Source organism: Orcinus orca, chromosome 21, assembly GCF_937001465.1.
Source record: "Orcinus orca chromosome 21, mOrcOrc1.1, whole genome shotgun sequence".
Classification (NCBI taxonomy): domain Eukaryota; kingdom Metazoa; phylum Chordata; class Mammalia; order Artiodactyla; family Delphinidae; genus Orcinus; species Orcinus orca.
Window position 1 is genome coordinate 5,961,303 of NC_064579.1, and position 27,212 is coordinate 5,988,514.

General features: G+C 48.8%; 2 protein-coding genes across 4 annotated transcripts; both read left to right on the forward strand.

Annotated features, from left to right (window-relative positions):
• Nucleotides 1-243: 243 nt before the first annotated feature.
• Nucleotides 244-8,326, forward strand: ADRB3 (adrenoceptor beta 3). Its single transcript, XM_033415053.2, is given in 3 exon segments — nt 244-503; nt 506-1,561; nt 5,610-8,326. Coding segments are annotated over 2 exon segments (1,131 nt in total). The 5' UTR covers nt 244-388; the 3' UTR covers nt 1,522-1,561; nt 5,610-8,326.
• Nucleotides 8,327-15,021: 6,695 nt separating this feature from the next.
• Nucleotides 15,022-20,219, forward strand: GOT1L1 (glutamic-oxaloacetic transaminase 1 like 1). Of its 3 annotated transcripts, none has more exons than XM_004284877.3 (9): nt 15,022-15,621; nt 16,498-16,679; nt 17,417-17,528; nt 17,787-17,896; nt 18,108-18,200; nt 18,294-18,444; nt 18,932-19,097; nt 19,619-19,761; nt 20,023-20,219. In XM_004284877.3, the coding sequence occupies exons 1-9, from the start codon at nt 15,516-15,518 to the stop codon at nt 20,172-20,174; spliced, it is 1,215 nt and encodes a 404-aa protein (XP_004284925.2). In that variant the 5' UTR covers nt 15,022-15,515; the 3' UTR covers nt 20,175-20,219. The 3 variants fall into 3 exon arrangements, with proteins under 3 accessions (XP_004284925.2, XP_049560277.1, XP_049560278.1); XM_049704320.1 differs by having other exon boundaries at nt 18,294-18,345; XM_049704321.1 differs by having other exon boundaries at nt 15,023-15,621; nt 19,965-20,219.
• The last annotated feature ends 6,993 nt before the right edge of the window (nt 20,220-27,212 follow it).

The following is a 27,212-nucleotide window of genomic DNA, read 5'->3' on the forward strand; positions in this document are numbered from 1 at the left end:
CAGGCGCCGGTCATGGCAGGAGCGGACACATCGTGGCAGAGAACACACGGCGTGACCTACCTCTTACACATCTTACTCCGGATTTGGCTAATGGAGGAGTCAAGCATCCGTCGTGCTTCCCTACGCACGCCCCAATTTCCCTACAGACGCCGAGCGTCGCGACTATTGGCCGCTGCCCCTTTAAGGGCCGCCACTCCTCCTCCCACCCCCTCCCCAGTGGTGGCACCCAGCGTGGGAGGGGGGGCAGGCTGTGCGTTCTCGCGGGTCGACTGGGGAGGATGGCCCAGGCCGGGGGAATCGCTCCCACGGCCCGCTGCCCCGTCCCCTGAGCCGGGTAAGCTGCGAGACCCCTTCCCTCTTTCCCTCCCGCCCCGCGCGCGACGCAGGAATGGCTCCCTGGCTGCACGGGAACAGCCCTCTGGCCCCATGGCCAGATGTCCCCACCCGGGCGCCCAATACTGCCAACGCGAGCGGGCTGCCCGGGGTGCCGTGGGCGGTGGCACTAGCGGGGCTCTGTTGGCGCTGGCGGTGCTGGCCACCGTGGGGGGCAACCTGCTGGTAATCGTAGCCATCGCCCGGACGCCGAAACTCCAGACCATGACCGACGTGTTCGTGACTTCGCTGGCCACAGCCGACCTGGTGGTGGGGTTCCTGGTAGTGCCGCGGGGGGCCACGTTGGCGCTGACCGGCCACTGGCCCCTGGGCGCCACCGGTTGCGAGGTGTGGACCTCGGTGGGCGTGCTGTGTGTGACCGCCAGCATGGAAACCCTGTGCGCCTTGGCGGTGGACCGCTACCTGGCCGTGACCGACCCGCTGCGCTACGGCGCGCTGGTCACCAAACGCCGAACCCGGGCAGCAGTGGTCCCGGTGTGGGTCGTGTCCGCCTTGGTGTCGTTTGCGCCCATCATGAGCAAATGGTGGCGCGTCGGGGCCGACGCCGAGGCGCAGCGTTGCCACTGCAATCCGCGCTGCTGCGCCTTCGCCTCCAACATGCCCTACGCGCCGCTCTCCTCCGTCTCCTTCTACTTTCCGCTCCAGGTGATGCTCTTCGTCTACGCGCGACTTTTCGCGGTGGCTACGCGCCAGCTGCGCTTTCTGCTCCGGGAGCTGGGCCGCTTCCCGCCAGAGGAGTCTCCGCGGGCTCGGTCTTGCTCCCTGTGCCCCGCCCCGGCGGGGCCGTGCGCCTGGCCCGCAGGGGTGCCCTCCTACGGTCGGCGGCCGGCGCGCCTTCTGCCTCTGCGGGAACACCGCGCCCTGCTCACCATGGGGCTCATCATGGGAAACTTCACTCTCTGCTGGTTGCCCTTCTTTGTAGTCAACGTGCTGCGCGCCCTCGGAGGCCCCTCTCTAGTGCCCGACCCCGCTTTCCTCGCCCTTAACTGTCTAGGCTATGCCAACTCTGCCTTCAACCAGCTCATCTACTGCCGCAGCCCTGACTTTCGCAGCGCCTTTCGCCGCCTGCTGGGCCGCTGCCGGCCCGAGGAGCACCCCGCCGCCGCCTCCCCGCCCCCGCGGCCCTGACCAGCCCCGCAGAACCCAGGCAGCGCCCACCGCTCGACTGGTAGGTAGCCAAGGCGAAGGGGTTGACGGCTCGGGATCAGGAAGCATTCTGTATCTCCTTCGGTCAATTTTTTTTTTTTTTTGCGGTACGCGGGCCTCTCACTGTTGTGGCCTCTCCCGTTGCGGAGCACAGGCTCCGGACGCGCAGGCTCAGCGGCCATGGCTCATGGGCCCAGCCGCTCCGCGGCATGTGGGATCTTCCCGGACCGGGACACGAACCCGTGTCCCCTGCATCCGCAGGCGGACTCTCAACCACTGCGCCACCAGGGAAGCCCCTTCAGTTTTTTGAGCTTGGGGTTCGGTAGGAGAAGATGGGGCTGGGGTCTCTGCATCGAGGGAAGTGGGGCATGGAGTAGGGAACCGAAGTGGAACCCAGGGCCCTTTCTTTTCCCGCATCCCAACCCACCCTGCCCTGGGGTTGAAGCAAAGGAGGGCGGGCCCGTTGTTCTCCACCCCAGGAGCAAGGGGGGGCCGGGGATGGGGTGGGTCCCGCTGTGCCCAAGGGCCCCCCTCGCCTGGTCAGCTCTAGTTTTGGTGTTCTAGCTCAGTTTCTTTGCCCAGATTTCTTGCCACCTCTTGGGCTGGCTTTGACTAGACCAGAGGTCCCCCAAAGCCCTCGGGCTCAGCTTTGGTTTCTTTGAAAGGTTTGATAGCTATGAAGGTGAGAATCCACTTCTGGGATGGAGGCTAGACAGGCTCAGGAACGTGTGAGTGCGAATTCTTCCCGGGTAGGAACTGGGCCGGGTTGAAGTTGGGTTGGGCTTTGTGGCAGGGTGGGTCCCCGAGGCTTTTGTGTAACCGCACGTGCCCCTCAAGGTCCCTGACCTTCACCCATTTCCCTCTCCTGTTCCCACCCTCTGCCCCCTCACCCCAAGATACCTCATCTCCATTTTTTTCAGGGCTTCCTGGGGACTTTCTTAGGCCTTGAAGAAACAACTCCATTGATCCAGAACCTTTGGAGAGCCTCTGGCCTGTTCGGAATGAGCCCTGTGGAGTTTCCCAGCTGGAAAACTCTGCCCTCCGGAACCTGACCACTGAGCCATGAGATGGGGAGGGGGTCTGGCTTGGGAGGGGGAACCCTTACGAAGTGGGTTTTCACCATTCTCTCTCTCTCTCTCTCTCTCTCCTTCCGAGAGACGTTTTCTAAACCCCAGCCCTGAACTTCACCACTACCTCAGCAGCCTGAGTGTCTGGCTGTCCTTGCAGCAGCCGGGCTGGCTTTGCCTGGGCACCCATCCCCTTGCTCACTTGAGTGCTGTGTGCTTAGGGCAAAGAGAGCACCCTCGTTCCATTCCTTCTGCCACCCAGACCCTGATGAACCAGTCAGTGTACTGGAGGCCCTGGCGACCCAGGCTGAGAAGCAGCAGCTAGAAAAGGCCAAGGTTTGGGGTCTGGTTCCTGGCTCCCTCACTACAGCCCTCTAAGCTCCAGCCTCCCCCACTTTAGGCACAGGATGGCTCTGATCTGCCTCACAGCAGGGTCAGAAGGACTTCTTTAGAGTTTGGGGGGCTCCTGGGTTCGTGGGAAGGGGAACCATTAGAATGGATTCCTTCTTTTCCTTTTAAAATCAAATTAATAAATATTACTGAATGCAGAGTATCCATTGTCCTCTTTTCTCTCCATTTGTTTTCTTTGCATAATCCACTTTCTCCCTTCTTAGAGCTGGCTTTTGACCGAGGCAATAAATTTGGACTAATCCTTGCCCCTTTCTTCTTAATCCTCATGAAAGGAAAAATGAAGTCTGTTTGGGTGAAGGAGATGGAGTTTGAGCCTTTGACACTCCTGTCTCCCCACCCTTTCCAAAATTCCTGGAAGCCATTCTACCCACGGGATTGAGCAGTGTGTCCACAGGAGGATGGGGCTGCTGTGCCTGGGATCAGGGCATATGGAGCTCTTGTGCTATAAGCCGGTGGTGGATTCAGGAACCAGTTTTGTTTGGTGCTGTACGTGTGTCTGGACATGCAGACCGTTGTTTGTGTTGGGCAGATGTCTTGGGTTATAAATATATTCTGACATTTCCCATCCTTTCCATAACCTCTACCTTCCCACTCCCTTTCCTGAGGGGCAGGAATCTATATTATCCTCTTTTTTTTTTTTTTTCTTTTGCGGTACACGGGCCTCTCACTGTTGTGGCCTCTCCCCGCTCTCCCGTTGTGGAGCACAGGCTCCGGACGCGCAGGCTCAGCGGCCATGGCTCACGGGCCCAGCCTCTCCGTGGCATATGGGATCTTCCCGGACCGGAGCACGAACCCGTGTCCCCTGTATCGGCAGGTGGACTCTCAACCACTGCGCCACCAGGGAAGCCCTATATTATCCTCTTGAAGTAAAACTGGAGTTACAAGTTTGAGCTCGTTGATAATTTTTTTCCCCTTATTTCAATTTTTATGAACTTTATCAGGCAGTTTCCTATGGAAAGAAAATTGCTATGGAAATCCCCGGGTCATTTTGTGGTTTCTTATTTAAACTCCATGAGCAGAGACCATTGTCCGGGCTGATTTACAGGATAGCCACTAAATCGTCAAAAGTTTAACGTGCTGGATGACAGCAGCATACAATGCATTGGCTAAGTTCAGGGGCTGCAGGGATATGAATCTCTGATCTGCCCTGAGGATGAGCTCGGTGGATTTCCACATATGGGTGTTGCCTGTGAATTGGACCTGGCCTCAGCTGCTTTCTCTTGTCCAGGAGTCCAGGTTTTATTTCTTAGGATGTTTGCATACCAAAGATGACTTTCTCCTTTTCGACCCAGAGCAGTGTGAGATCTCTGGTGTCTGAGGTATGGAAAGTTTCTTGGCAAGGACGCAACTGTTGAACCCTTAGGGGAGAGGGAAGTCTTGCTTTAGCCTGGGGACACGTAAGAGGGCCTCTGCTCTCTCCCCATCTCTGGATATTTTCCCAGCATCGCCGAGGGAAGTTGCCCAGTCAGTGCCAGGCAGGGGAGAATGATGATTTTGGGGAGGAAGGGCGCTCTGGTGTGTAGAATTGTCCTTGAACGCTAACCAGGGGCTCATAAGGCTTGAGTCTTGCTCGACGTGCACCCGCGTGCCAGCTGTCTGGAGTGTTTAGACTTGCACCGGGGCTGTGGACTCCGTCTGCGAATTGTCACCGGTGCATCTGATGGAGAGGCAGCCGGCTGCTCTGGTCGTTTCTCCAGCAACGTGTGGCCAGGTGTCAGGCTGAGGGAGATTTACATCCTCAGATGCCAAGTGGGCTGCCCTCGCTAGCGCGAGCACGGGGCCTGAGCACTTGAACTGTGGAAGACAAACAACCATCCTCGGAGCCTAGGGGTGTGAAGACTTACAGACCAGTGAGAACAAAAGGGCCTTCCGAACAGCGGGCCCGGCCTGGGCGTGGGCAGAAGGGAGGGGGTGGGAGGGGAGAGTGCTGAGCTGGAGGACAGGGGATGAGGGGTGACTGGGTTTTTCAGAGGGAACCTTCCTTCTGCATCAGGTGGGACTGCTGAGGGGCAGGCAGAATTAGGGGGAGGGGGAGGTTGATAACAGACTTTCCTAGGACTCTCTCTGTGGTAGATTCTTCTGGGGAGTGATGGTAAGTGCAGGCTGTGGTCCTTGTGGGGGGTCACGGGGCTATCATTCCACACCAGCTTCATCCCTCCACCCTTACAGAGTTGAGCAGCTTCTCCCTGTCGTCCTGGGGCCACAGGTGAAGGCCATGGAAACAGTTTCCTTTATGGTTCCATCCTAAAAGCCAGAGATCCAGGCTCCCTCTCAGACCCTCTTGGCGGAGGGAGTATGTCTTTGTTTGTGTGTCTGTCCCAGGAAAAAATGGGAGCCGGCAATGGGGGTACAGATCTGCTAATGCCCGCCCCAGCCCCCTGCCAAACGCCCTGCGGACAGTCTGCCTTAGGCCAATGAGTAAGCAGTTGAAGTATGACGCTCAACTGTCTGATGAGCAGAAACTCCATAGGGCCATTGACTCTTTCATAGCTCATCCTATTATGGGATTAAGGAAAATCAGAATGCATTCCTCAGTTTCCTCATCTATAAAATAAGTGGAGAATAACCCTTTCTCTCCTCTCTTGCCTTTAGAAGGGGAATGACGGTGACTGGGACGGCTGGCTCTTATCGACCTCTGGGGAGCCCTAGGCAGAGCTCTGCAGCGTCAGCGTTTATGCAGAGCTTTTGTGCTCCATCCAAGGCATAAGCGGTGCGAGGCGCCCCCTGACGGCGGTTTAAGGTACAACAGGTGTGGACAGAGTTTGCAAGTTGTCCTGACTTGCAAAAACTTGAAGAGACCCTAGGAATGGTTTAGCCCAATCCTTTGATAAAATGGATGAAGAAACTGACTTCTAGAGAGGTGAATTGTGAGTAGCCAAGATTAGTGTAGTCAATGAAAGGCAACACTGCACGGAATTTGGAGATGGAAAAAACAAATAAAAAAGGAAGGAAGGGAATAACCCATCAATAAATATGCCAACACTCTAAGAGGTGCTCTCCAAATGTTATGTTGTAGTGACAACAAAGAAAAAATACAGCTGCATAGAAATCAAAGAGCTTGCTGTGCTGATTCTAACCCAGTCTACCAGGCTCCCAAGTTCACTTTCTTTTCCCTGCACTCACTGCTCACCATCAGTCACACAGAGCAAGTGATTTAACATCTCTGTTTGCCTGTGAATCAAATGCAGATTATATTACTGCTCTACTCAGTTCCTGCACACTGGTTTTGCAGCTCAGATGAGAGGCTGTATGTGAAAAGATTTGGAAACTGAAAGGGCTCCACCAGTGTAAGGGGTGTCATAGAGTATGGAGCTCGGACTAGTCCCAGGTCTCCTGGCTTTGGTCTTTGTTTGGTCCTGCTTCTGTTGACAGCCTGGATCTTGGACCCACTTGTCTTTGGTCACTGTGGGCATGTCCTGCCTGGTCTTTCTTCCACAGGTTCATCCCTACCTCAGGCTGATTCCACTGGTGTCACCTCCATGTCACTGTACACCTCCCCCTCCAGCTCTCTTTTCACGATCAGACCCTGATCTGGCCTGTGCCTGACCTTTTGGTCATGGTTTGGCTCACCCTACCATTGGGGTGCAGCATTTATAATGAGGTCATTTTAAGGATGGACAGAAGGTTTAAGAGAGAGGGCACTTTTAGATGTCTGTGCTTTATGGTACATTTGTGAGAATGTACCCTAAGGAACCGGAAGAGGGAGATGGTATATTAGTTTGCTAAACCTTCCATAACAAATCACCACAAACAGAAAATTATTCAGTTCTAGAGGCTAGAAGTCCAAAATCAAGGTGTTGGCAGGATCATGCTCCCTCCGAAGGCTCTGGGGGAAGAATCCCCTTTTGCCTCTTGTAGCTTCTGGTGGCTGCCAGCAAGCCTGGGTGTCGCCTGACTCATAGCTGCCTCACTGCAACTTCTGCCTCCGTCTTTGTCTGGCTTTCTCCCCCGTGTGTCTGTGTCCAAATTTCCCTCCTCTTATAAGGACACCAGCCATTGGATCAGGGCCCAGCATAATTCCGTAAGACTTCATTTTAACTTGATTATACATGCAAAGACCCTATTTCCAAATAAGGTCACATTCTGGGGTACCAGAATTTAAGATTCAACATCTCTTTTAGGGGGACGCAATTCTACCCACAGCTGAGGGTGTGATGGGGAAGCAGGAACACTTTTAACTCTCCACGCTCATCTTATTACTGCTGTCTCAAACCCACATTTCCCAGGCTCTGTTTCATCCTATAATCAGTCAGAAGGGTAGTGGGCATGCTATGCACTCCTGGATTTCCAGTTACGAGCCTTTTCTCCCATCTCCCTGGGCCCCAGATTTGAGAGGCGATTCGTCAAGTCAGACTTTGTGTTTGTTGTCTCATGTGGGCAGAATTTGCTGTCCATTCTCCATTCTTCCCTTCTTCCTTGAGTAACAGAACCCTTAAGTTTTATTGGGGCATGTGGCCTCCCTAAAAACACATTGCGGCCTCACCTGCAACTAGGTGTGACTAAGTGACTTAAGTCCTAGCTGATTGAAGTGTGCAGCTTCCACGTCTGAAAGGGAAAGGGTGTATCCCCCATGTCCGCTTGTCCACTTCCAGCCGGCTGGAATGCAGATGTGATGGTAAGAACTGAAGCAGCCACATTGGGTCATGAGATGGTAACCATGTGTTGCCAATGGCAGAAGAACCAGACATGGGGAGCCTGGGTGTCCAACGGTGTGAAGTCATCTTTTTAGCCCTGAACTGCTTATGTTTAAAACTCTTAAATGAAAGAGAAATAAATGTCTATCCTGTTAAGCTACAGTTGTTTTTGCTTTTTTTTTTTTTTTTAATAGCTGCTGAATCAAACACATTCATCAGTGAAGGGAGGCAACAAAAGGATAACAATGAACGGACATCTCCTACATTCTGTAATGAACGTGGCTTGGCTTACAAGGCTGCCTTGCTTGGGTTCCCCTAGGGCATCTCTGGGAACTGGCATTTCTGTAGAGTCTGAGTTCGTGTCGTACCTGTGGCCACCAAGCCCATCTCCTGGACATTAGTTCACATGGGGACGGTGAGCGTGCTCGTTTCCCAAGACCGCCACAACAAGTGACCACAGCCTTGGAGGCTTAAAACAACAGAAATCCATTCTCTCACAGTTCTGGAGGCCAGGAGTCTGAAATCAAGGTGTTGACAGGGCTGGTTCCTTCCGGAGGCCCTGAAGGAGAGTCCATTCCAGGCCCCGTTCCCAGCCTCTGATGGCTGTGACAATTCTTGGCTTTCATTGACTTACAGACACATAGCTTTGATGTCTACCTCTGTCTTCACTTTCCCCCGGTGTCCCTGTGTGTCCTCTCCTTTCCTGTCTCATAGAAAGGCACAGATGTGTCTTTGTAAGAGACAGATCGGATTTGGATTTGGGGCCTATTCTAATCCAGGATGATCTCGTCTCAAGATCTTTGCCTTAATTATATCAGCAAAGACCCTTCTTCCAAACTGGGTCACGTTCTCAGGTTCTGGTTGACATACCTTTTGGTAGGCGGCACTGTTCAACCCATTACAGTGAGAGATCCATGTGAACTCTTTAACAAATAGTTCTGATCTCATGAAATTTTCATCCACTCCAGTCACCCCTCACGGAAGGGCTGTTTTCTCCAGAAGCTCTTGGACTCTGTGGCAGGCAGAATTCTGAGATGACCTCCAAGGACCCATGTCCTTATATAATCCCCTCCCCTTGAACGTGGGTGGGGCCTATAATTTGCTTCTAACAAATAGAAAACGCCAAAAGTGATGGGATGTTACTCTTGTGATTATGTCATGTTATGTGGCAGAGGGGAAGGGATTTTGAAGATGTAATTAAGGTCCCTAATCCATTGATTTAGGTTAACAGAAAGGGAGATTATCCTCAGGTGGGCCTGATTTAATCAGGTGAGCCCTTTAAAAGAAGGTCAGAGGGCAGAGAAGAGAGATGCACCTACTAGCCTTGAGGAAGCCAGCCACGGTGAGCTCTATAGCTGCAAGGAAATGGGTTCCGTGTGAACCTGAAAGAGGACCCTGAGCTCCAGGTGAGACTGCAGCCCTGGCCAACACGGTCATTGCAGCCTGGTGAGACCCTGAGCAGAAGACCCAGGCTCCTGACCCATGGAAAGTGAAATAATAAATGTGTGTTGTTCTGAGCTGCTTTGTGGTAATCTGTGGCCCAATAATAGAAAAACAAATATAAACTTACTTCCCAATTCTGTCCCAGGCTGCTCTTTCTAACAGTCCTTCTCTGGTCCTGTTTTTAAAGATTTCCTATCAGAAACCGAAATACAATGGGACCCCAAGCTCAGGAAGGTCCCATGATCTGCCATGGCCTGCTTTTCTCCAAAGGACTCTGGGAAACTCTTGCTTGTCTGGTCCAGAAAGAGCATCTCTCAGCCTCCGTCCTTCACTCCTGAGGGAATGACCAGTCATTCTATGATTCCTTCTCCCCAGCCTTTTGATAAAATTAGGAGCTAAAGAACCCATTGCACTACAGTTTTCATTTCTGAGTTGCTAGCGAGGAACCACGCTTTATAACACACAGTAAACACAGTTCCCAAAGCCTCTTCAGCAAGAAACAAGATGAAGTCTTATTGCTTCTGCTGTTGGTATTCCCAGAAGGAAGAGTAGATGGGTCAGTTCTTCCCAGAGAAGAGAGTGCTGGGCACGGGAGAGCTTTGCATCAGCTCAGCGCCACCCACGGCTTCTCTGTTTTCTCTCCCCCCCCCCCCCCCCCCCCCCCCCGTCACTGGATCATGTGACTGAGCCCTTCCTCTGCGGGCTCCCCTTGGGCCCCAGTCTGAATCTAACTGACGTCGGAACACTCTCCCAGGTCCACAGGCAGCTGCTTTCCCAATGAAGAAATTCTTACCATTTGGGGGGAAGGAGAAACATATGAGGCTGGTGGCAAACATCACCGCTACGTGAAGACGCAGAGGGGAGAACACATTTTAAGAGCAAACTAGTCCTTTCTCCCTAACCCTAACTCTCATGCCCATCCCCTTGGTAGTCTTGCTGGCTAGCTGGTTTGACCCGTTCTGGTATTGCACTTCTGACCCCATAGAATGAAACAGTTTTGAAAACTTTGCCTTGCTTTCCTTTAACATTTCTTGCAAGTTGTTGTAAGGAAAAAGATGTTTCTTAAAAAAAAAAAAAAAAGGTAGAAAAGTTGGACAAAAGTAAGTGAATATTATTAATGATACATAAGATATTGTTTAAATTAAGCAAATATTTTGCAGAACTGACATCTCCCTCCAGGCTTGCTGTGGTGCCTGGTATTTTTATGGAGGACATCTGGTGAGTTTACCTGGTACCCACAGCATATCTCAGGCCTTCAACACTTAACCGAATTAACTCAGATAGTCTTCACTGGGCCTTCTTGCCTAGCTCTGGCTTCCCTCCAGTTCATCTCCCACAAGCCCACAGATAGATTTTTCTAAAGTATAAATCTGTGTCATTCCTTTTCTCAAAATCATTCAGTGATTTTTGGAAGCATTTGGGGTAGGATTCAGACCCCTTAACACAAGGGCCTGGCATTAGATGGACAAGTGCCTACCCTCCTAACCTGATTTCACACCACTCCTCTCCCCCATACACTTTTATTCCAACCACACTTAATTTTTAGTTTTTGGCCACACTGCACAGCCTATGGGATCTTCGTTTCCCAACCAGGGATTGAACCTGGGCCCTCGGCATTGAACGCGCAGAGTCCTACCAGTGGACCACCAGGGAATTCCCCCAACGACATTTAAATTCACTAAAGAGCTAATTTTTCTTTGTACCTTCACACAGACTGTACCCTCTGTCGCCCATCCAAACACAGATTGTACCCTCTACTCATCCACTCGCCCATCCCTTCCAGCAATAAGTAATAATTTTAAAGTGAACAGATTCTAAATATGTTACAAAGTAAAACTGACAGGGTTTGCTGATGGCTTGGAGGTAGGGTGTAAGAGAAAGAGAGAGAAGTCCGGGATGAGACCAAGAGTTTTGGGCTGAGAACCTGGCAGAAGGGACTTGCCACTTACTAAAATGGGGAGAAATGATGGGAGGATATGAAACTATGAGTTAGTTTTTAGATACAGTAAATTTGAAACGTCTATGAATGATTTATTGGGATACTATGTAGGCATTTGGATTTCCAAGTCGGAAGTTAGGAAAGAAACTGGAGTCGGATATATAAGTGTATGGTCAGGCCACCCAAGATGGCTGTTCTCTTGCTCTCTGTACATCCCCTGCTGGGCCAGGCCCTGCTTCACCTACACCCTACTCACCTGACTGACCTTCCCTCTTAATCATAGAGCCTAATCAGTAAATGCCTATGTACTTACCCTGGCCCTAGCTAGTGATTGTTCTAATCTTTAGATCAGAACTATTTCAACTATGATAGTTTACCAAAGGAGCCATGAGGGGTGCACCCCTTTGCTGGTTTCCCTGTTAACTGATGAGCCATCCTGACGTCAAGTCCCCTATAACTAGTAATCTCTCTATTACCCCGGGAGCGAAGACTACTGCCTTGTCCTGCCTTCTGTCTGCCACACACAGCGGGGTGTTGCTCCAAGACCTCGCTTCAGACATGTAAGGTCCCTCTCATCCATTACACCATTGATGTCTCTGTTGCTGACTCTGGGCTCTTGAGACTGGACAAGTCCATGGCTTGCAGGCCTGTGGGCGCAGCTCAACAGTAAGTCTGACAGATTGATTCCAGCAGTGAAAAGCTGGAAGAAGGGCCTCAGTCCTTGTCTTCTTTGAAGAAAGAATTCAGCAAAGAGACCAAGATTGTGAAAAAGATAAAAGATACAAGTGTTTATTAGAAGCAAAGTATGTGGGACTTCCCCGCTGGTGCAGTGGCTAAGAATCTGCCTGCCAATGCAGAGAACATGGGTTCAAGCCCTGGTCCAGGAAGATCCCACATGCTGCGGAGCAACTAAGCCCGTGCACCACAACTGCTGAGCCTGTGCTCTAGAGCCCACAAGCCACAACTACTGAGCCCGTGTGTCACAACTCTGAAGCCCGGGCCCCTAGAGCGTGGGCTGGTGTTCTAGGGAACACCCCAGGCATGGTCAGAACTTGGGGCCACAAACACTCCATCCCCAGTTATTGGCTGATCAGCTTCCAGGCAGAGCCTCAGGCACAAGCCAACCGCCCCCTCCGTTACTCCCCACATGCTGTCACTCTCCGTAGCCTAGGGTAGACCAGAAAGGAACCTTCCCTCTGCTGCTGAGACGGCAATGGGGACCGTGGATGTTTAACACGTTTGGAAGCACAAAGCCAACACACATAAAAATAGCCATTAAAGATGGTGGTTCCTGGGGACTTCCCTGGTGGTCCAGTGGTTAAGAATCCACCTTCCAGCGCAGGGGACGTGAGTTAGATCCCTGGCCGGGGAACTAAGATCCCACACGCTGTGGGGCAACTAAGCCCGCGCTGCAACTAGAAGAGCCCATGTGGCCAAAATTAAAAAAAAAAAAAAAAAAAAAGATGGTGGTTCTTAAGCCTTGGGAATGGATGATTCAGTGAACACTCTCTGACTGCCTTTCCAGCATCCCTTCTCCGCTCTCCCATTTCTGAGAACACCTGGCATCTCTTTTGGGAATGCTTCTGTCCATGCTTAGCTGTGCAGTTTGGGAGGGATGAACACCCCGCCTCAGCTCTAGGTGACTGGTTTACACGCACCAGAGTATCCCATCCTCGGTCAGGGATGGGCCAGTGACCGACTGCAGCCAGAGAAAGGAGGCCGGGGGCTTCGAGGAGGGAAGCTTCCTCGTTCTTGCAAGGAGCCAAGAGAAGAGACGCTTTCTCTTCTTCTGGATAGTGAGGATGTAACGTCTGGAAAGGCTGCAGCCATTGTTTGAAAACATAAACACTTTTTTTTTTTTTTTTTTTGCGGTACACGGGCCTCTCACTGTTGTGGCCCCTCCCGTTGCGAAGCACAGGCTCCGGACGCGCAGGCTCAGCAGCCATGGCTCACGGGCCCAGCCACTCCGCGGCATGTGGGATCTTCCCGGACCGGGGCACGAACCCGTGTCCCCTGCATCGGCAGGCGGACTCTCAATCACTGCGCCACCAGGGAAGCCCATAAACACTTTTTAAATGAGAAATCATATGCAGGTGGTCTAACATTTCCAAGGGGCAACATGGTGTCCAGTGGAAAGCAAGTCAGGGTTATTCTCTGTCCTTGTCCACCAGCCAGCCTGTTCCAGTTTGCAGAGGTGATCACAGTTACCTGCTTCTCATGCACCCTTCCAGAGATTTTCTAGGCATATACATGCAAATGCATCTTTTATTGATATATCCCCCCAAATATTCCCCACTTTGCTATCTATTTGTACCTCCTTTGTTCTTAATGATGTATCTTGAATATTTTTATACATTTGTACACGTAGGGCTGCCTTTAACACCTGCATGGGATTCCATTATATGGATATCCCATTATTAATGTAAACATTCCTTCAGGAATTGGCATTTAGTTTATTTGCAAACAGAGCTGCAATGTAAATTCCTCAGATGCGTTTCCTCTGCACATGTGCTACACTGGCATTTGCTCCCGTGCCCAGAGTCAGCCCGAGAACAGAGCAGAAACATCCGGAAGAGCAGAGCCAAGGGAACCACAGAAAAGGGAGCTGGAGCCCTGACGACTCATTACGCTCTGGCTTGAACGATGAGTGAGGTCAGATGTACCCTGGGCTGCCCCCTTATAGAGCCAAGAAATTCCTTCTCTTTCTCAAGGTAGTTTAGGTTGGGTTTTTTATTACCTGCTGCATGAAAAGTTCTCATTGGCACAGATGTTAAAATTGTCACAACTGAAATGTGTAGTGAAAACAAGAATGATGAATAATGACATGGCAATTTTGATCTCCATAATCTTTTTTTTTTTCTGGCTGCGTTGGGTCTTCGTTGCTGCACACGGGCTTTCTGTAGTTGCGGCGAGCAGGGGCTACTCTTCCTCGTGGTGTGTGGGCTTCTCTTGTTGCGGAGCACAGGCTCTAGGTGTGCAGGTTTCAGTAGTTGTGGCACAAAGGCTCAGTAGTTGTGGCTCGTGGAGTCTAGAACACAGGCTCAGTAGTTGTGGCGCACGGGCTTAGTTACTCCACAGCATGTGGGATCTTCCCAGACCAGGAATCGAACCAGTGTTTCCTGCATTGGTAGGCGGATTCTTAACCACTGCGCCACCAGGGAAGTCCCAATAACCATCATCTTAAAATATAAACATCTTAGAGAAGAAACCAGAGGGGTGTACACCAAAATGTTAACTGTGGTTGTGGATTGACTGTAGGACATCGGTGCTCTTTGTTATTGTTTTTTGAAGTTTTAAAGTTTTCTACAATAATAAGGATAACTTCCACTATCATTGTCTCAAGGCAGGTTCCCTGGAAGCACAGGCTGAGACAGAGGTTTGGGGCATGTGATTTTCAGAGGGAGTGCCCTGTAGGAGGAACCTGTAAGGAAGTGAGGGAAGCACGATTGTGAAGGGGAGGGGGCCGTGCAAGGATGGGGCCTTGGCCTGATTGGGGGATGGGCCCTAAAGTGCAAATTGAGCCACGTGCATCCCCCAAGGCAAGAGGGCTGGCTTTTTGTATGCCAGGATCAGGCAGTCCTGGGGGTATAAGTGTGATGCTGATGGGGGTGTAACCTGCCAGGTGGTTTCCTGTTGCCAAGGACAATCTGGAAGGTAGATCTGAAAGATAAGCCTTATCCACCAACAGGGCTGGAAAATGTATTTGAGTGAGACACCAACAGTGTCTGCAAGGATCACAAAGTCATTTGGAAAAAAAAAGAAAGCAAAATGCAAGACTGACCCTGCAGAGGCCAACGCTTTCTGCCTTTGATCTCTGCCTTCTACACTTGCTGCTTGGCCACCACTGAAACAGTTTGCAAATGTAGAAGTCTTGTCTGTAAATAACAGAGAAACAGGATTGGCTTAGAGAGTTGCAAGTTATACTGTTCTAAACATAGGACTCTTTATGAAAATAACTGTAGAAGAAAACAGTGATTTCTTTCTATTAAAAAAAAAAAATCTGGAGCCCTGAGCAAAATGAAAGTAGAAGCTTTTAAAATGTATCCCTCGATTCACGTTACTGCTGGGTCAGAGATTTTCCCATCTGCAGGAGGAGCCCTCGCCAGGCTCATGGCTGCCTGCGTTGCCCCATCTTCTAAGGGGCTGACTTGTTATTTTGGATTAGGTGACGAGAGGAGCCAGTGAGTTAGGGAGAGGTGCCTGGGAGTTCCAGGTCCTCCCTACGCCCTCCCCCGGCCCCCTCTCTAAGAGGGTTCTCCCCAGTTGTCTTGCAGTATTCCCATAGCCCTGGAGGACGGCCACCGCGGAGACAGTGAGTGGTGGGGTTCTGTTGCTCTGGTGACCAGTTGACCGGAGCCTCTGCGTTGGAGTTGCCAAGGTTCTGGGAAGAGGCTGGTCTGTCGGGTCCAGACTTGGAGGAACGCTGCAGAGCAGAAGCCTTCGGGAGCGGAAGCACAGTCTTGGCTCTACTTTCCCTCAACGATGTCTGTGTTCACGGATGTGCCCCTAGCCCAGAAGCTAGAAGGCAGCTTGCTGAAGACCTACAAACAAGATGACCACCCTAACAAGGTGTTCCTGGCCTATAAAGGTAGGTGCCTCGTAGTTTTGGAGTGTGAGACCTAGTCTACCATCATTGCCTCTCGGAGGGCCGTATCGGGAGAGAGCCCAAGCCTCCCCAGACAGACAGCTCTGCTCCTGTTAACAGAATTGCCCAGTTGGTAAATAAAAGAGCAGGAAACCTCCTGGGTCATTCTGTGCCCTCTGCCCTTCTCTGCGGGTTTCCCGGGATTTGATAAGAGCTGTATCCTCTCCCCCAGCTCTACGCTTGGGGCCTGCGTGGACACTGTACTTTCTTCAGCCTCTTCATTCCACCCCCTCCCTCCTCCGCTCCTGTACTGAGAATGGCTCCTAAAATGGACCGTTCAGGGATGCAGCCAGCCCTTGTTATGGTGAAAGTCAGTGTCACCTTTGTTCAGTCTCATGTACCTACAGCTCTCATGTTGTCTATCATTTTTGCCCCTTAAATGGCATAGGTTTCTGTTGCCTTTTTTAAAAAGATGAACATTAGATACATTCACTAACAACACATTGTTTTGATAAAAGGGGAAAAAGAAAAGGAAAGTCGTCTTTTCCTAGATGACTTCCCAAAGCCCCAAGAGAGGCAGGACAGATCTGTGGGCTTTCTGAAGAGCCCAAACTCGCAGATGCTGAGGTGGGCGTTAAGAGCCCCCTCTTCGGGCTTCCCTGGTGGCGCAGTGGTTGAGAGTCCGCCTGCCGATGCAGGGGACGCGGGTGTGTGCCCCGGTCCGGGAAGATCCCACGTGCCACGGAGCGGCTGGGCCCGTGAGCCATGGTCGCTGAGCCTGCGCGTCCGGAGCCTGTGCTCCGCAACAGGAGAGGCCACAACAGTGAGAGGCCCGCGTACCGCAAAAAAAAAGAGCCCCCTCTTCCCTTACCTTCACAGTCTGCATGACCAGCCAAGGCCAACCCTGGGTGTCCTCTGTCGTGCGCAAGACCCGAATGCAGATCGCCCAGGATCCCTCCCTGACCTACGAGTACACGCCAGTGATGGGCATGAAATCATTCATCCAGGCCTCCTTGAACCTCCTCTTTGGAAAGGACAGCCAAGTCATTATGGAGAACAGGGTGAGAAGCAGGGCCCTTTCCTTACTCACCGAGACACAAGGAGTGGAGATCGGGGATAGGGGATGTACAATCATAAACCTGAAAGAGACTTTGGATGGGCCCCTTGAGGCTCAAAGAGTCCCCCAGCTTGGTCACTGGAGGGCAGAGCCAGGACCCCAAACCAGGGCTCTCGCACCAGCCCACGTGCTCATGTGCAAGCTCTTTTAAGAAGGGGATGATCTGAATCTGAAGTGGGGCTGGTATCACCATCACTCTTTTTTAATTTTTTTTTAATGGTTGAAAATCAAAGAGGGGTAATATTTTGGGACACATGAAAATTATATGAAATTCAAATTCCAGTGTCCAGAAAATGTTATTGGAGCATGGCCACGATCATTTGCTTGCCTTGTCCAGAGCTGTCTTCTGCTATAAAGGCAGACTTGAATAGTTATACAGCCTGAAAGCCTAAAACATTGACTACTTGGCCCTTTGTAGAAAAAGGCTGCCCGTGCCTGGTATGGATGTGAGCACCACGGGGGTGGAGGGTGTTCTTTTTGTTCCCTTATGCATCCCAAGTGCCTACTACAGTGTCTGGCACATAGTAGGTGCTCAGTAAATCTGGTTGAATGAGTCAATGGAGGCGTATGTGTTGGAGCATGTTGCTTTGACCTCCATGAGGAAGTGACCCTCCTTCCCCAGCTTTTTCTGGGAAACATCAGTGCCTGCAGGTGCTACTCCTGCTTCTGGTTTGCTGGCAGGCAGGGGGCGTGCACACTGTAGGTGACAGCGGTGCTTTCCAGCTGGGGGCCCAGTTCCTCAAAACTTGGCATCGGGATTCTCAAGTAGTTTACATCATTTCTTCTCACAAAGGTGAGTGTTAGGCAAGTGGGGGCGACAGCAGACCCCCGTCCTGTGTTCCTGATTCCTACCCCATTTGCAATCTCCACTGTTGTCCTCTGCAACCTCTGTCATGAGAAACATGGTGGACGAGCCAAGGTATGCTTGTCCCTCTCCTGTTACTGTCCTGCCTTCGGCCACTGACCCTCCCCCTCAGGCTCACTCTCTGGTGTGGCTGCTTCCATCTTTCCACCTGCCGCGTACCAGCTGGTGGGGGATGTCTCCCCACAGAACCGCATGGACTCGTCTTCCAGGACATGGGCTTTACAGTTTATGAACACATCTTCTGGGACTCCGCACGGCTGTGCTTGGACCCCAGCATGCTCCTCGATGTGGTGGAGGTAGATGTGCTCGCTCAGAAGCACCCCCCGAGACTTGATTCACAGTTTCCCTTTCCTTTCCCGCCCCCTTCGATCATCAAGGCCTTTTCTAGGCTTGGATTCGTAGCCCTTCAGTAGGAGCCAACACGGAGGACCACGTCTCCTCCCAATGTCCCGTTGCCACGACCTACGTGGTCAAGGAAGCGCCTGACGAGACAGTCTCTCCCTGCAGCAGGCCCCGCATGGCTGTATCTTCGTGATTGGGAACATTGGCAGCTGCAAGCTGACGCAGGGTCAGTGGACACAGTTGATGGTCCTCATGAAGGTGAGCCCACCCTCCCGCCTGGCTCCCCTCCCTCTCACCACCTGCCGTGCCTCCATCAGTCCCTTCCTTTTCTCATTCTCCTTTCTCCTACAGAGCAAGCAGATCTTTCCATTTTTTGACATTCCCTATCAAGGTTTAACGACAGGTGACCTGGAAGAAGATGCTAGATTCTTACAATACTTTGTGTCTCGAGGCTTTGAGTTCTTCTGCAGCCAGTCTCTGTCCAAGAATTTTGGTATTTATGGTATGACGTGGGCAGGAGGAGAAGGGAAGTCCTGGTGGTGCCCCACCCTGGGCACGAGCGACGCGTTTGACATCTCCTACCCTCTGGAGAGAACCCAGGCCTCCAGAGAGGGCACCGGCGGCAGAAGGGAAGGGCACTGAGCTACCAGTCAGGTTCTGTGGTATGGTCTCAGCTCAGCTGCTAAAACTGACTCTAGCTGAGCCATCTCACGCCTCTCGGGCTTCTGTTTCCTCCACTATAAGACGAGGGGTGGGAGTTAGTGATCTTTCAAGTCCCTTCCACCTTTAAGGCTCTTACCTGTGGCTACTTTTTCCTGCAAGAGGAGCCTGTGGCAGCTTCCCGGGGCATGCATGCCAACTTGGTGGGGCTGGGTGGCGAGCCCCGCGGTCCAGCCCTCTCTTCAGCAAGGCAAGGGGCAGAGACTGCGTGCACGGCCCGGGAATGGCAGAGGGGGCGCTGAGACAGGCTGTCTGTCCCAATGCTGCAGACGAAGGAGTGGGGATCCTCGTGGTGGTGGCACTCAGTAACGAGCTCCTGCTGTGCGTCCTCTCGCAGCTGACGGACTTCGCGCGGGCCCTGTGGCTAAACCCTCCTACCACGGGTGCTCGCATTATCACCTCTGTCCTCTGTAACCCGGCCATGCAGGGAGAATGGTAAGGGGGAGGGGTGGGGCAGGACGGCTATGCAGGGAGAATGGTAAGGGGGAGGGGTGGGGCAGGACGGGTGGGCGGAGCCTCTGGATACCCACAGACTTGCTGACTCACAGGATGCAGTGGCTGCCTCTCTTCCTGCCCACATTGCCTCTTTACTCTTTACTGAGGAGCCCCTGTGTACCAATGGCAGCGGCTATGCTGAGGGTTGCCCAGCCTGCGGCAGTGGGTAATAGGATGCGCTTTTTGGACCCAGGTCAAATTATTATTGAATTATTTGAACATTCCCAGATTGCAGGAGGAGATGAGGAAGGACCAAGGGCCTGCTACTCTGGCGGTCTGCCTGAGAGTCTGCTTCCCTTGCTTACATTAATATGGGCTGAAACCCCCTCCCATTTATAACCATCCCAGGTGGAGGCCTGGCTCCACCACTTTTGAAGGGAGAAGAGGGGAAAGGCACTGAGGAGGCTGAGAGCACGGGGAGACCTTATGCTCTTAATTTCCTGATGTCTTTCCCTTGGCAGGAAACAGAGTCTGGAAGGGGTTGTAAAGAACGTCATGATGACCAAGGAGAAAGTGAAGGAGAAGCTCCGGCTCCTGGGAACCCCAGGCTCCTGGGATCACATCACGGAGCAGAAGGGGTCCCATGGCTATCTTGGACTCAACCGTAAGTGTCTAGGAAGGGACAGCTCCCCACTTTCTCACCTTGTATTTGGGCTTGTATTTGAGCATAAACTTCATGGACTAGGTGACCAGTCCCTAGCTTCACCCCAGATTTTGATCCTTTCCTGAGGAAGGTAGAGCTGCTTTCAAGATGCTTCTGGATCCCCAGAAAGGCTGACACTCCCTCTCCTCCATAATTCACCCTAGGCTAGAGGGGAGCTAGAGGTGGCCACCTCAGGATCTGAGACCCTATGGTCATCACCAGCCCAACAGGTGGACTACTTGGTCAAGAAAAAGCATATCTATATCCCCAAGAATGGGCAGATCAACTTCACCTGTATCAATTCCTACAACATAGATTACATCACTGAGAGCATCAATGAGGCTGTCCTCTTCACAAAGGACTCAGAGAAATAGCTTCCAAAAGTAAATGACTCCTGATTGGAATAAAACCTTTGGTCTCTAAAAAAATCCTGTGCTGATTATTCATTGCTGCAATTCATTTCTCTGCAAAACACTCTCTGTCTCTCTCTCCATCCATTGATGAAGCATTGGTCTGGCCTCAGCAAAGAGACCCAGAGAAAAAGGGAATGTTTACATTCATTGACCATCTCATATTTGTTGAGCATCTATCATATTAAGGGCCTGATCTGGTGTCTTAGTGCATTTGGTCTGCTATAACAAAATATCATAGACTGGGTGTCTTATAAACAACAGAAATTCGTTAAGATTCTTAGAGTTCTGGAAGCTGGGAAGTCCAAGATTAAGTCACCAACAGAGTCAGTGCCTAGTGAAAGCCCACCTCCTGGTTCATAAACAGCACCTCTGCCTGTAACCTCACATGGTAGAAGGAGTGAGGGATCTCTGAGTCATCTTTCATAAGGGCACTAATCCCATCCATGAGGGCTCCACGTTCATGACCTAATGACATCCCAATACCATCACATTGGTGATTAGCTTCCAACATATGCATGTTGAGGAGACACAAACATTCAGACCATAACATCTGGGCATCAAAAGGTATGCAAAAAACAGGCACAGTCCAGTTCTTTTTCTCTGGAAGTTTATAGTCTAGTTGGAAATGAGCCTTAATCACATGAAACAGAAGTGACTATTGGGTGTCTGTTAATACATGGAACTCTGCAAGCCCCCAGGATACTAAAAGGTATAAGACACTGTTGCTGCTCTTATGATGTCCTCCACCCCAGCTGGGGAAATACAACTCACTTGGTAAAAAAGAAGTTAATCATAAAAGGTGGCATGTAATAAGTGCTAAGTAAGTTTCAGGAAAATGTTAACACAGTAGGACTTCGTTGCCCAAACTCTATACATTCCAAGGGGCTTCAGGACTGACCCTTGACCAGTTACTGGGAAATGAAGTCTGAGCCCTTGGAGTTTCCTGCCTGACAAGAGTGGTTTGTATGATGGAACCCTTGGGTCATGCTGTGTCAGTTTGATGTCTAGGGGCTGGAGACTGGGTAGTTAAGGTGAGTTATGCAGGCACTGCATGCCCATGTGATTAACTCCCAATAAAAACTTTGGATATCAAAGTCTTGGTGTGCCTCGTTGGCAACACCTCACACACGTTGTCACACACTGGTGCTGAGAAAATTGAGCACTGTCTGTCAACTGGAACAGGACAACTGGACAGGAAACTGGAAGCTCGTGCTTGGTATCTCCTGCACTCCACCCTATCTGCCTTTTTCCTTTGCTGATTTCAGTCCTGTCCTTTCACTGTAATAAACTGTAACCATGAATGTAACAGATTTACTGGGTCCTGTGAGTCCTTCTAATGAATCATTGAACCTTGGGGACTCCTGAAACACACATTAAATTAGGTGCAGAGCTGCATTTTTTTTTTTTTTTTCCGGCTGCATCGGGTCTTAGCTGTGGCATGCGGGCTCTCTAGTTGCTTGTCCCACCGCATGTGGGATCTTTGTTCTGCCATCAGGGATCGAACCAGTGTCCCCTGCATTGCAAGACGGATTCTCAACCACTGGACCACCAGGGAAGTCCCAGAGCTGCATATAGCACAAGGATTTAAGCAAGTCCATTCTCAGCTTCCTTGCACTCCCTGAAGATTGTTCTTCAAGTGAGCTCACTTGAGCTCACTTCAAGACAAGTGAGCAGCCTCATGGGGTTGGGCTTAAGATACCCAAACCTGTCTATCAAGGCTGGTGGCTCCTTCCTGGAAAATAAATAATACCTTTTCCATAAATTGTAGTTCTTATGAGAGGAAGCAGAGGTTCTGTCTATGGGTCTCATAATTGAGAAGGATTGCAAGCAAGCTCATGGAGCAAATGAGGCCATCTCCTTTGGTTTCCTGATGCTTAGAGATGAATTTATCTTAAGTTCCTGTGTTTACCCACAGGTGAAGATTCTTATTTCAGGTCTTCTGAAGAGTCTCTTGTCCCCAGATTCTAAGGGCTTCTAGTCTTAATGTCAGAAGATCTCTAGAAGAACCCTCAGTGGGTAGCATTTGTAACCATTCTCAAAGCATGAGGATAGAATTTATTCAGCCAGGTTCTCTCCAACCTCCTGAGCCTAATAAAATAATTCTAGTGACTTTCAGTTTATGTAGATAAGAAAGCTTTGAACAAGCAAAGCTTGGAACTGCCTGTGACCTCTCCTACTAGCTTATATGAAATATGCGGGCTTTTGGTACCCCCAGCCCAGAATCCCAGCAGGATTTGAGAAGAGAACATCTTTTCACCCTTTGTTGCTAGTTGGCTTCAGGTCTCCGTTTTACATCTCTTTGATGTTCATTTAAGACTTCCTTGAAACTAGTTTCTGCCTTGATCACCTCTTTTTAATTTTTTAATAGAAATAAGTTTTATTTTTAATTTTCCAAAGTAAAAATCCTGTTAACAAGACTTAGTTGATATCTAGTTACCTCATACAGCTTTTTTTTTTCTTTCTTGAAAATACCAAAATACACTTGCACTGCATTCTTTTTTCTTTCTTTTTTTTTTTTTGCGGTACGCGGGCCTCTCACTGTTGTGGCCTCTCCCGTTGCGGAGCACAGGCTCCGGACGCGCAGGCTCAGCGGTCATGGCTCACGGGCCCAGCCGCTCCGCGGCACGTGGGATCTTCCTGGACCGGGGCACGAACCCGTGTCCCCTGTATCGGCAGGCGGACTCTCAACCACTGCGCCACCAGGGAAGCCCGAATTTAAACTTTTTATTGCGAACATTTTCAAACATAGTAGGAAGAATTATATAACGAATCCCCTTGCACCCAATGATTAAAGCACGGCCAATCTTGTTACTTCTGTATCTCCATGCACTCCTCCAAATTATTTTGAAGCAAATTGCCATATATTTTCATCTGTAAATATTTTAGTATATATTCCTAAAAGACAAGCCATCCTTTTTTTTTTTTTTTTTTTTTTTTGCGGTATGCGGGCCTCTCACTGATGTGGCCTCTCCCATCGCGGAGCACAGGCTCCGGACGCGCAGGCTCAGCGGCCATGGCTCACGGGCGCAGCCGCCCCGCGGCATGTGGGATCTTCCCAGACCGGGAAACGAATCCGTGTCCCCCGCATCGGCAGGCGGACTCTCAACCACTGAGCCACCAGGGAAGCCCCCTCCCTGTATTTTTGAAAATAAGAATTTAAATTTAGAGGCTTGATCAGATTTAGCTTTTTTTTTTTTTTTTTTGGTCTTGGCAAGGCCGCATCACAGATGGTATGTTGTGTTTTATCAGGAAGCAGGTGATGCTAGTTGTTTTACTGGGATGTTAGCAGTCACAGAGGATCATTGCCGAGCTCCATTAACTCATTAGTGTTGAAGAATGGTGATACAGGTGTTCTAACATCACTTATTCATTAGCTGGAATACTTTTATGAATAGAAATTTCCCCTCACTGTGATTTAATGTGAGGTACACTTCCTATAGGAAAGGCAGAATTAGTTTTGATGCTTTCCCTTCCTTTACTAGTTATTAACTTAATGAATTGGTATACTAGCAATCCCCAAAGGTGGTTGATAAGGTGTGTTTTTAATCTTTATGAATTTATGGATTTAAAATGATTTGTGTTGTAGTCTACTGTGACCATCATCCTTATTGATGTTAAAAATGTCCCATCTTTGACCTGTCAGAGCCAATTCAAATTAGTTTCCAAGATCTTTGATAGAAGCCTAGCAGTTTTTGAGAGCTCCTTTAAGACTTAATCTTAAATCTTCTTTAAGATTTTTGAGAGTTTCTGGCATGACAAGACATTCCAGGAAAATTTGAACATTTTCTGCCCCAGACCCGGAATCAGTCTTTTCTCAAAGGAGCCCTAATCATTTTTAGCAGATAAAAGTATTTATACACCACAATCTGAGCTCTTAAGGTTCTCATTGATATTGATTAGTCATTATTTCCAGGTGTTTTCAGTAAACTAAAATATATTGAGTGAAAGATTTAACTCAAAATGGATCATAGGCCTACGTGTATAACCTAAAACCATAAAACTTCTAGAAGGAAGCAAAGGAGAATATCTCTGTGACCTTGGGTTAGGCAAAGTTTTCTTAGATACAACATCACAGCATGATCAATAAAGGAAAGAATAGATGAATTCGAATTCATCAAAATTAAACATTTCTGTTATTTAAAGTCATTGTTAAGAGAACTGAAAATCAAGCCACAAACTGGGAAAGATATTTGCAAATCATAGAGCTGGTAGAGGACTGGTAACTAGAATATATAAATAGCTCTAAAAAAGTAACAAGAAAACAAACAATACAATTTTTTAAATGTTCAAAAGATTGGAACACATACTTCACACACACCCCCAAAGCTATATGAATGTCAAATAAAGCATATGAAAATATGTTCACCATCAGTAGTCAAAAAGGAAATACAAATTAGAAGACTGACCATACTAAAGTGTTGGTGAGAAAGTAGAGGAACTGAAACTCTCATACACTGCTGCTGGGAACATATAATTATCATGTCACCCAGCTATTCCATTACTAGGTATTTACCCAAGAGTAAAGGAAATATACGTCCATACAGAATCTTATACATGAATGTTCATAGTAGTTTTATTTGTAATAGCCAGATGTTCATAAACAGGTGAATGGATTTCAATGGGTTAACAAATTGTGATATATTTATACCGTGGAGCACTACTCAACAATAAAAATGAAAGAACTACTGATATACAGGGACTTCCCCGGCAGTCCAGTGGTTAAGACGCCGCCCTTCCACTGCAGGGGACGCGGGTTCCATTCCTAGTGGGGGAACTAAAATCCCACATGCAGCTCAGTGCGGTCAAAAAATTAAAAAAAAAAAAAGAAAGAACTACCAATATACACAACATGAATAAATCTCAAAATAGTTATGCTGAGTAAAAGAAGCTAGACAAACAGTACATACTCTATGATTCCATTTGTATAATATACTAGAAAATGCAAACTAATCTTTAGTGACAAAAAGACCAGTGGTTGCCTGAGAGGGAGGGGTTACCAAGGGTCACAAGGAAAGTTTTGCAGGTGGTAGATACGTTCACCATCTTGATGGTGGTGATGATTTCACAGGTGAATACAGATGTCAAAGCTTCTCAAATTGCACATTTTAAATACGTGCAGTTTATTGTTATGTCAATTATACCTCAGTTTTTTAAAAAGATATGAAAGGAGTGACAAAGAATGAAAAAGTCATGGAGGCTAGTGAATTAGAGGTCTTGAAATCAGAGAAGTATAGAAGGTGATGGTCTGCGGGCAGGAAGTATGAAGTCAGTATCTCAGTCACAGTACATTTTCTGGTAATGCAATGACTTGGGCGTGACCATGTGAGTGGGTGGCCAGGTGAAATGAGAATATTACTGTACAGGAGGACTATTCGCTCACTTCTTAAGCAGAAGTCTTGCTTTATGTTCTGAAAAAGGGAGGTTTTCCTTGCCACCCTGCCTAAATAGATTACTCTGTGATCCAGCAATTCCATTTCTCAGAGTTTATTCTAAGGGAATAAAGAAGTGCCCAAGAATGTGTGTACAAATATGTTTATCATCAAAGTTTCTTATGATCAAAAATTGATATCTAAGTGTTAAACAAGAGGATTGGTTAAATAAATTATATCTATTCCTCTGAATACTATGCACTCATTAAGAACGAGACGATAAATGTCAGTTTAGTGACCTGTAAAGTGAGGCAGAAGCATAAGGTGGGGTTAAGTACGTGGCCCCTGCCACCTCTTACATGTGTGGCCTTTGGCAAGTCGCTTAACGTTCCTGGGATTGAGCTTCCTCATCTGTAAAATGGGATATCAATCAAGTGTTACCTCATTGAGCTATTATGAGGATTAAATGAGTTCACATATGTAAAACACTTTGGAATAGGGCTTGGTACATAGTAAGCACCATATTAAGAGTTAGCTATTATTATAATACCTTAAGTGAAAGGTATTGCCTTTCACTTAAGTGATGCCTTAAGTGAAAATTAGGTTACAAAACAGTATGTACCATAGGACTCCATTTTTCTAAGCAAATTACATTAAAAATTAATATATATTTATATTCAGAAAAGTCTGGAAGGATATGCTTCTAAGACATCTCTGAGTGATGGGATTACAAATAACATTCATTTTTTATTTGTATATTTTAACTTTTTATTATTTTCATATAAAAAACTACTTTTATTTAAAGAATATGTATTAGGTGGTTCTCAGTGATCAGATCTGTATAGCTTTTGGAGAAATAAACTTTAAAAGAAAAATATTAAAATAAATCATTGTTAACTTTTATTTTAAAAGTTTTATTAACGAAGATTACATAGCAGCATTATCTAATGAAAATTTGTGAACAACTTAAGAGTCCAACAGTAAGGGAATCATATCAATTTAGTGGAATATTATGATCCATTAAAATGATTGTTATTAATACCAATACCAAGTAGTATACTTATGCAACCAGGGAAATATATAATAAGTGATAAAAGAACACAAAATTCTATGTATGTAAACCAGGGATAACATGGAAGACTGAAAATAGTGATTTTTTAGGAATGGTAGGAGGTGGGCAATTTTTCCGTTTGGATTTCTTCACACTGGGATGGCAATAACACGGGAAGGAATACTTTTTCATTTTTTGTTCCTAGGAGCCCGTCTTCCTTTGCCTAGGACCCTGGAGACACGGGGGCTTCGACTGAGTACATTGTCAGTAAACGCATCTGGCTCTTCCAAGGAGTCCAGACTGTGACAATGACCATTACTATCATAGCTAATGGTTGTGGAACGCTACCTGGAACTGTACTATTCTAAGCACTTTATGTCTATCTTGTCATTTAATCTTCATAACAATTCAAAAAGGTAGCTATTTTATTTTATTTTATTTTTATTATCATCATCACCTTCGTTTACAGTCTCAGCATCAGTAACCTGCCCAGCCCAGGGCACACAGCTGAAAAGGGCTGCAGGGGTCCATGTGCTCGGTGCCTTGACCCCTGCTACAGGCGCTGCCTTCCCCCATGCC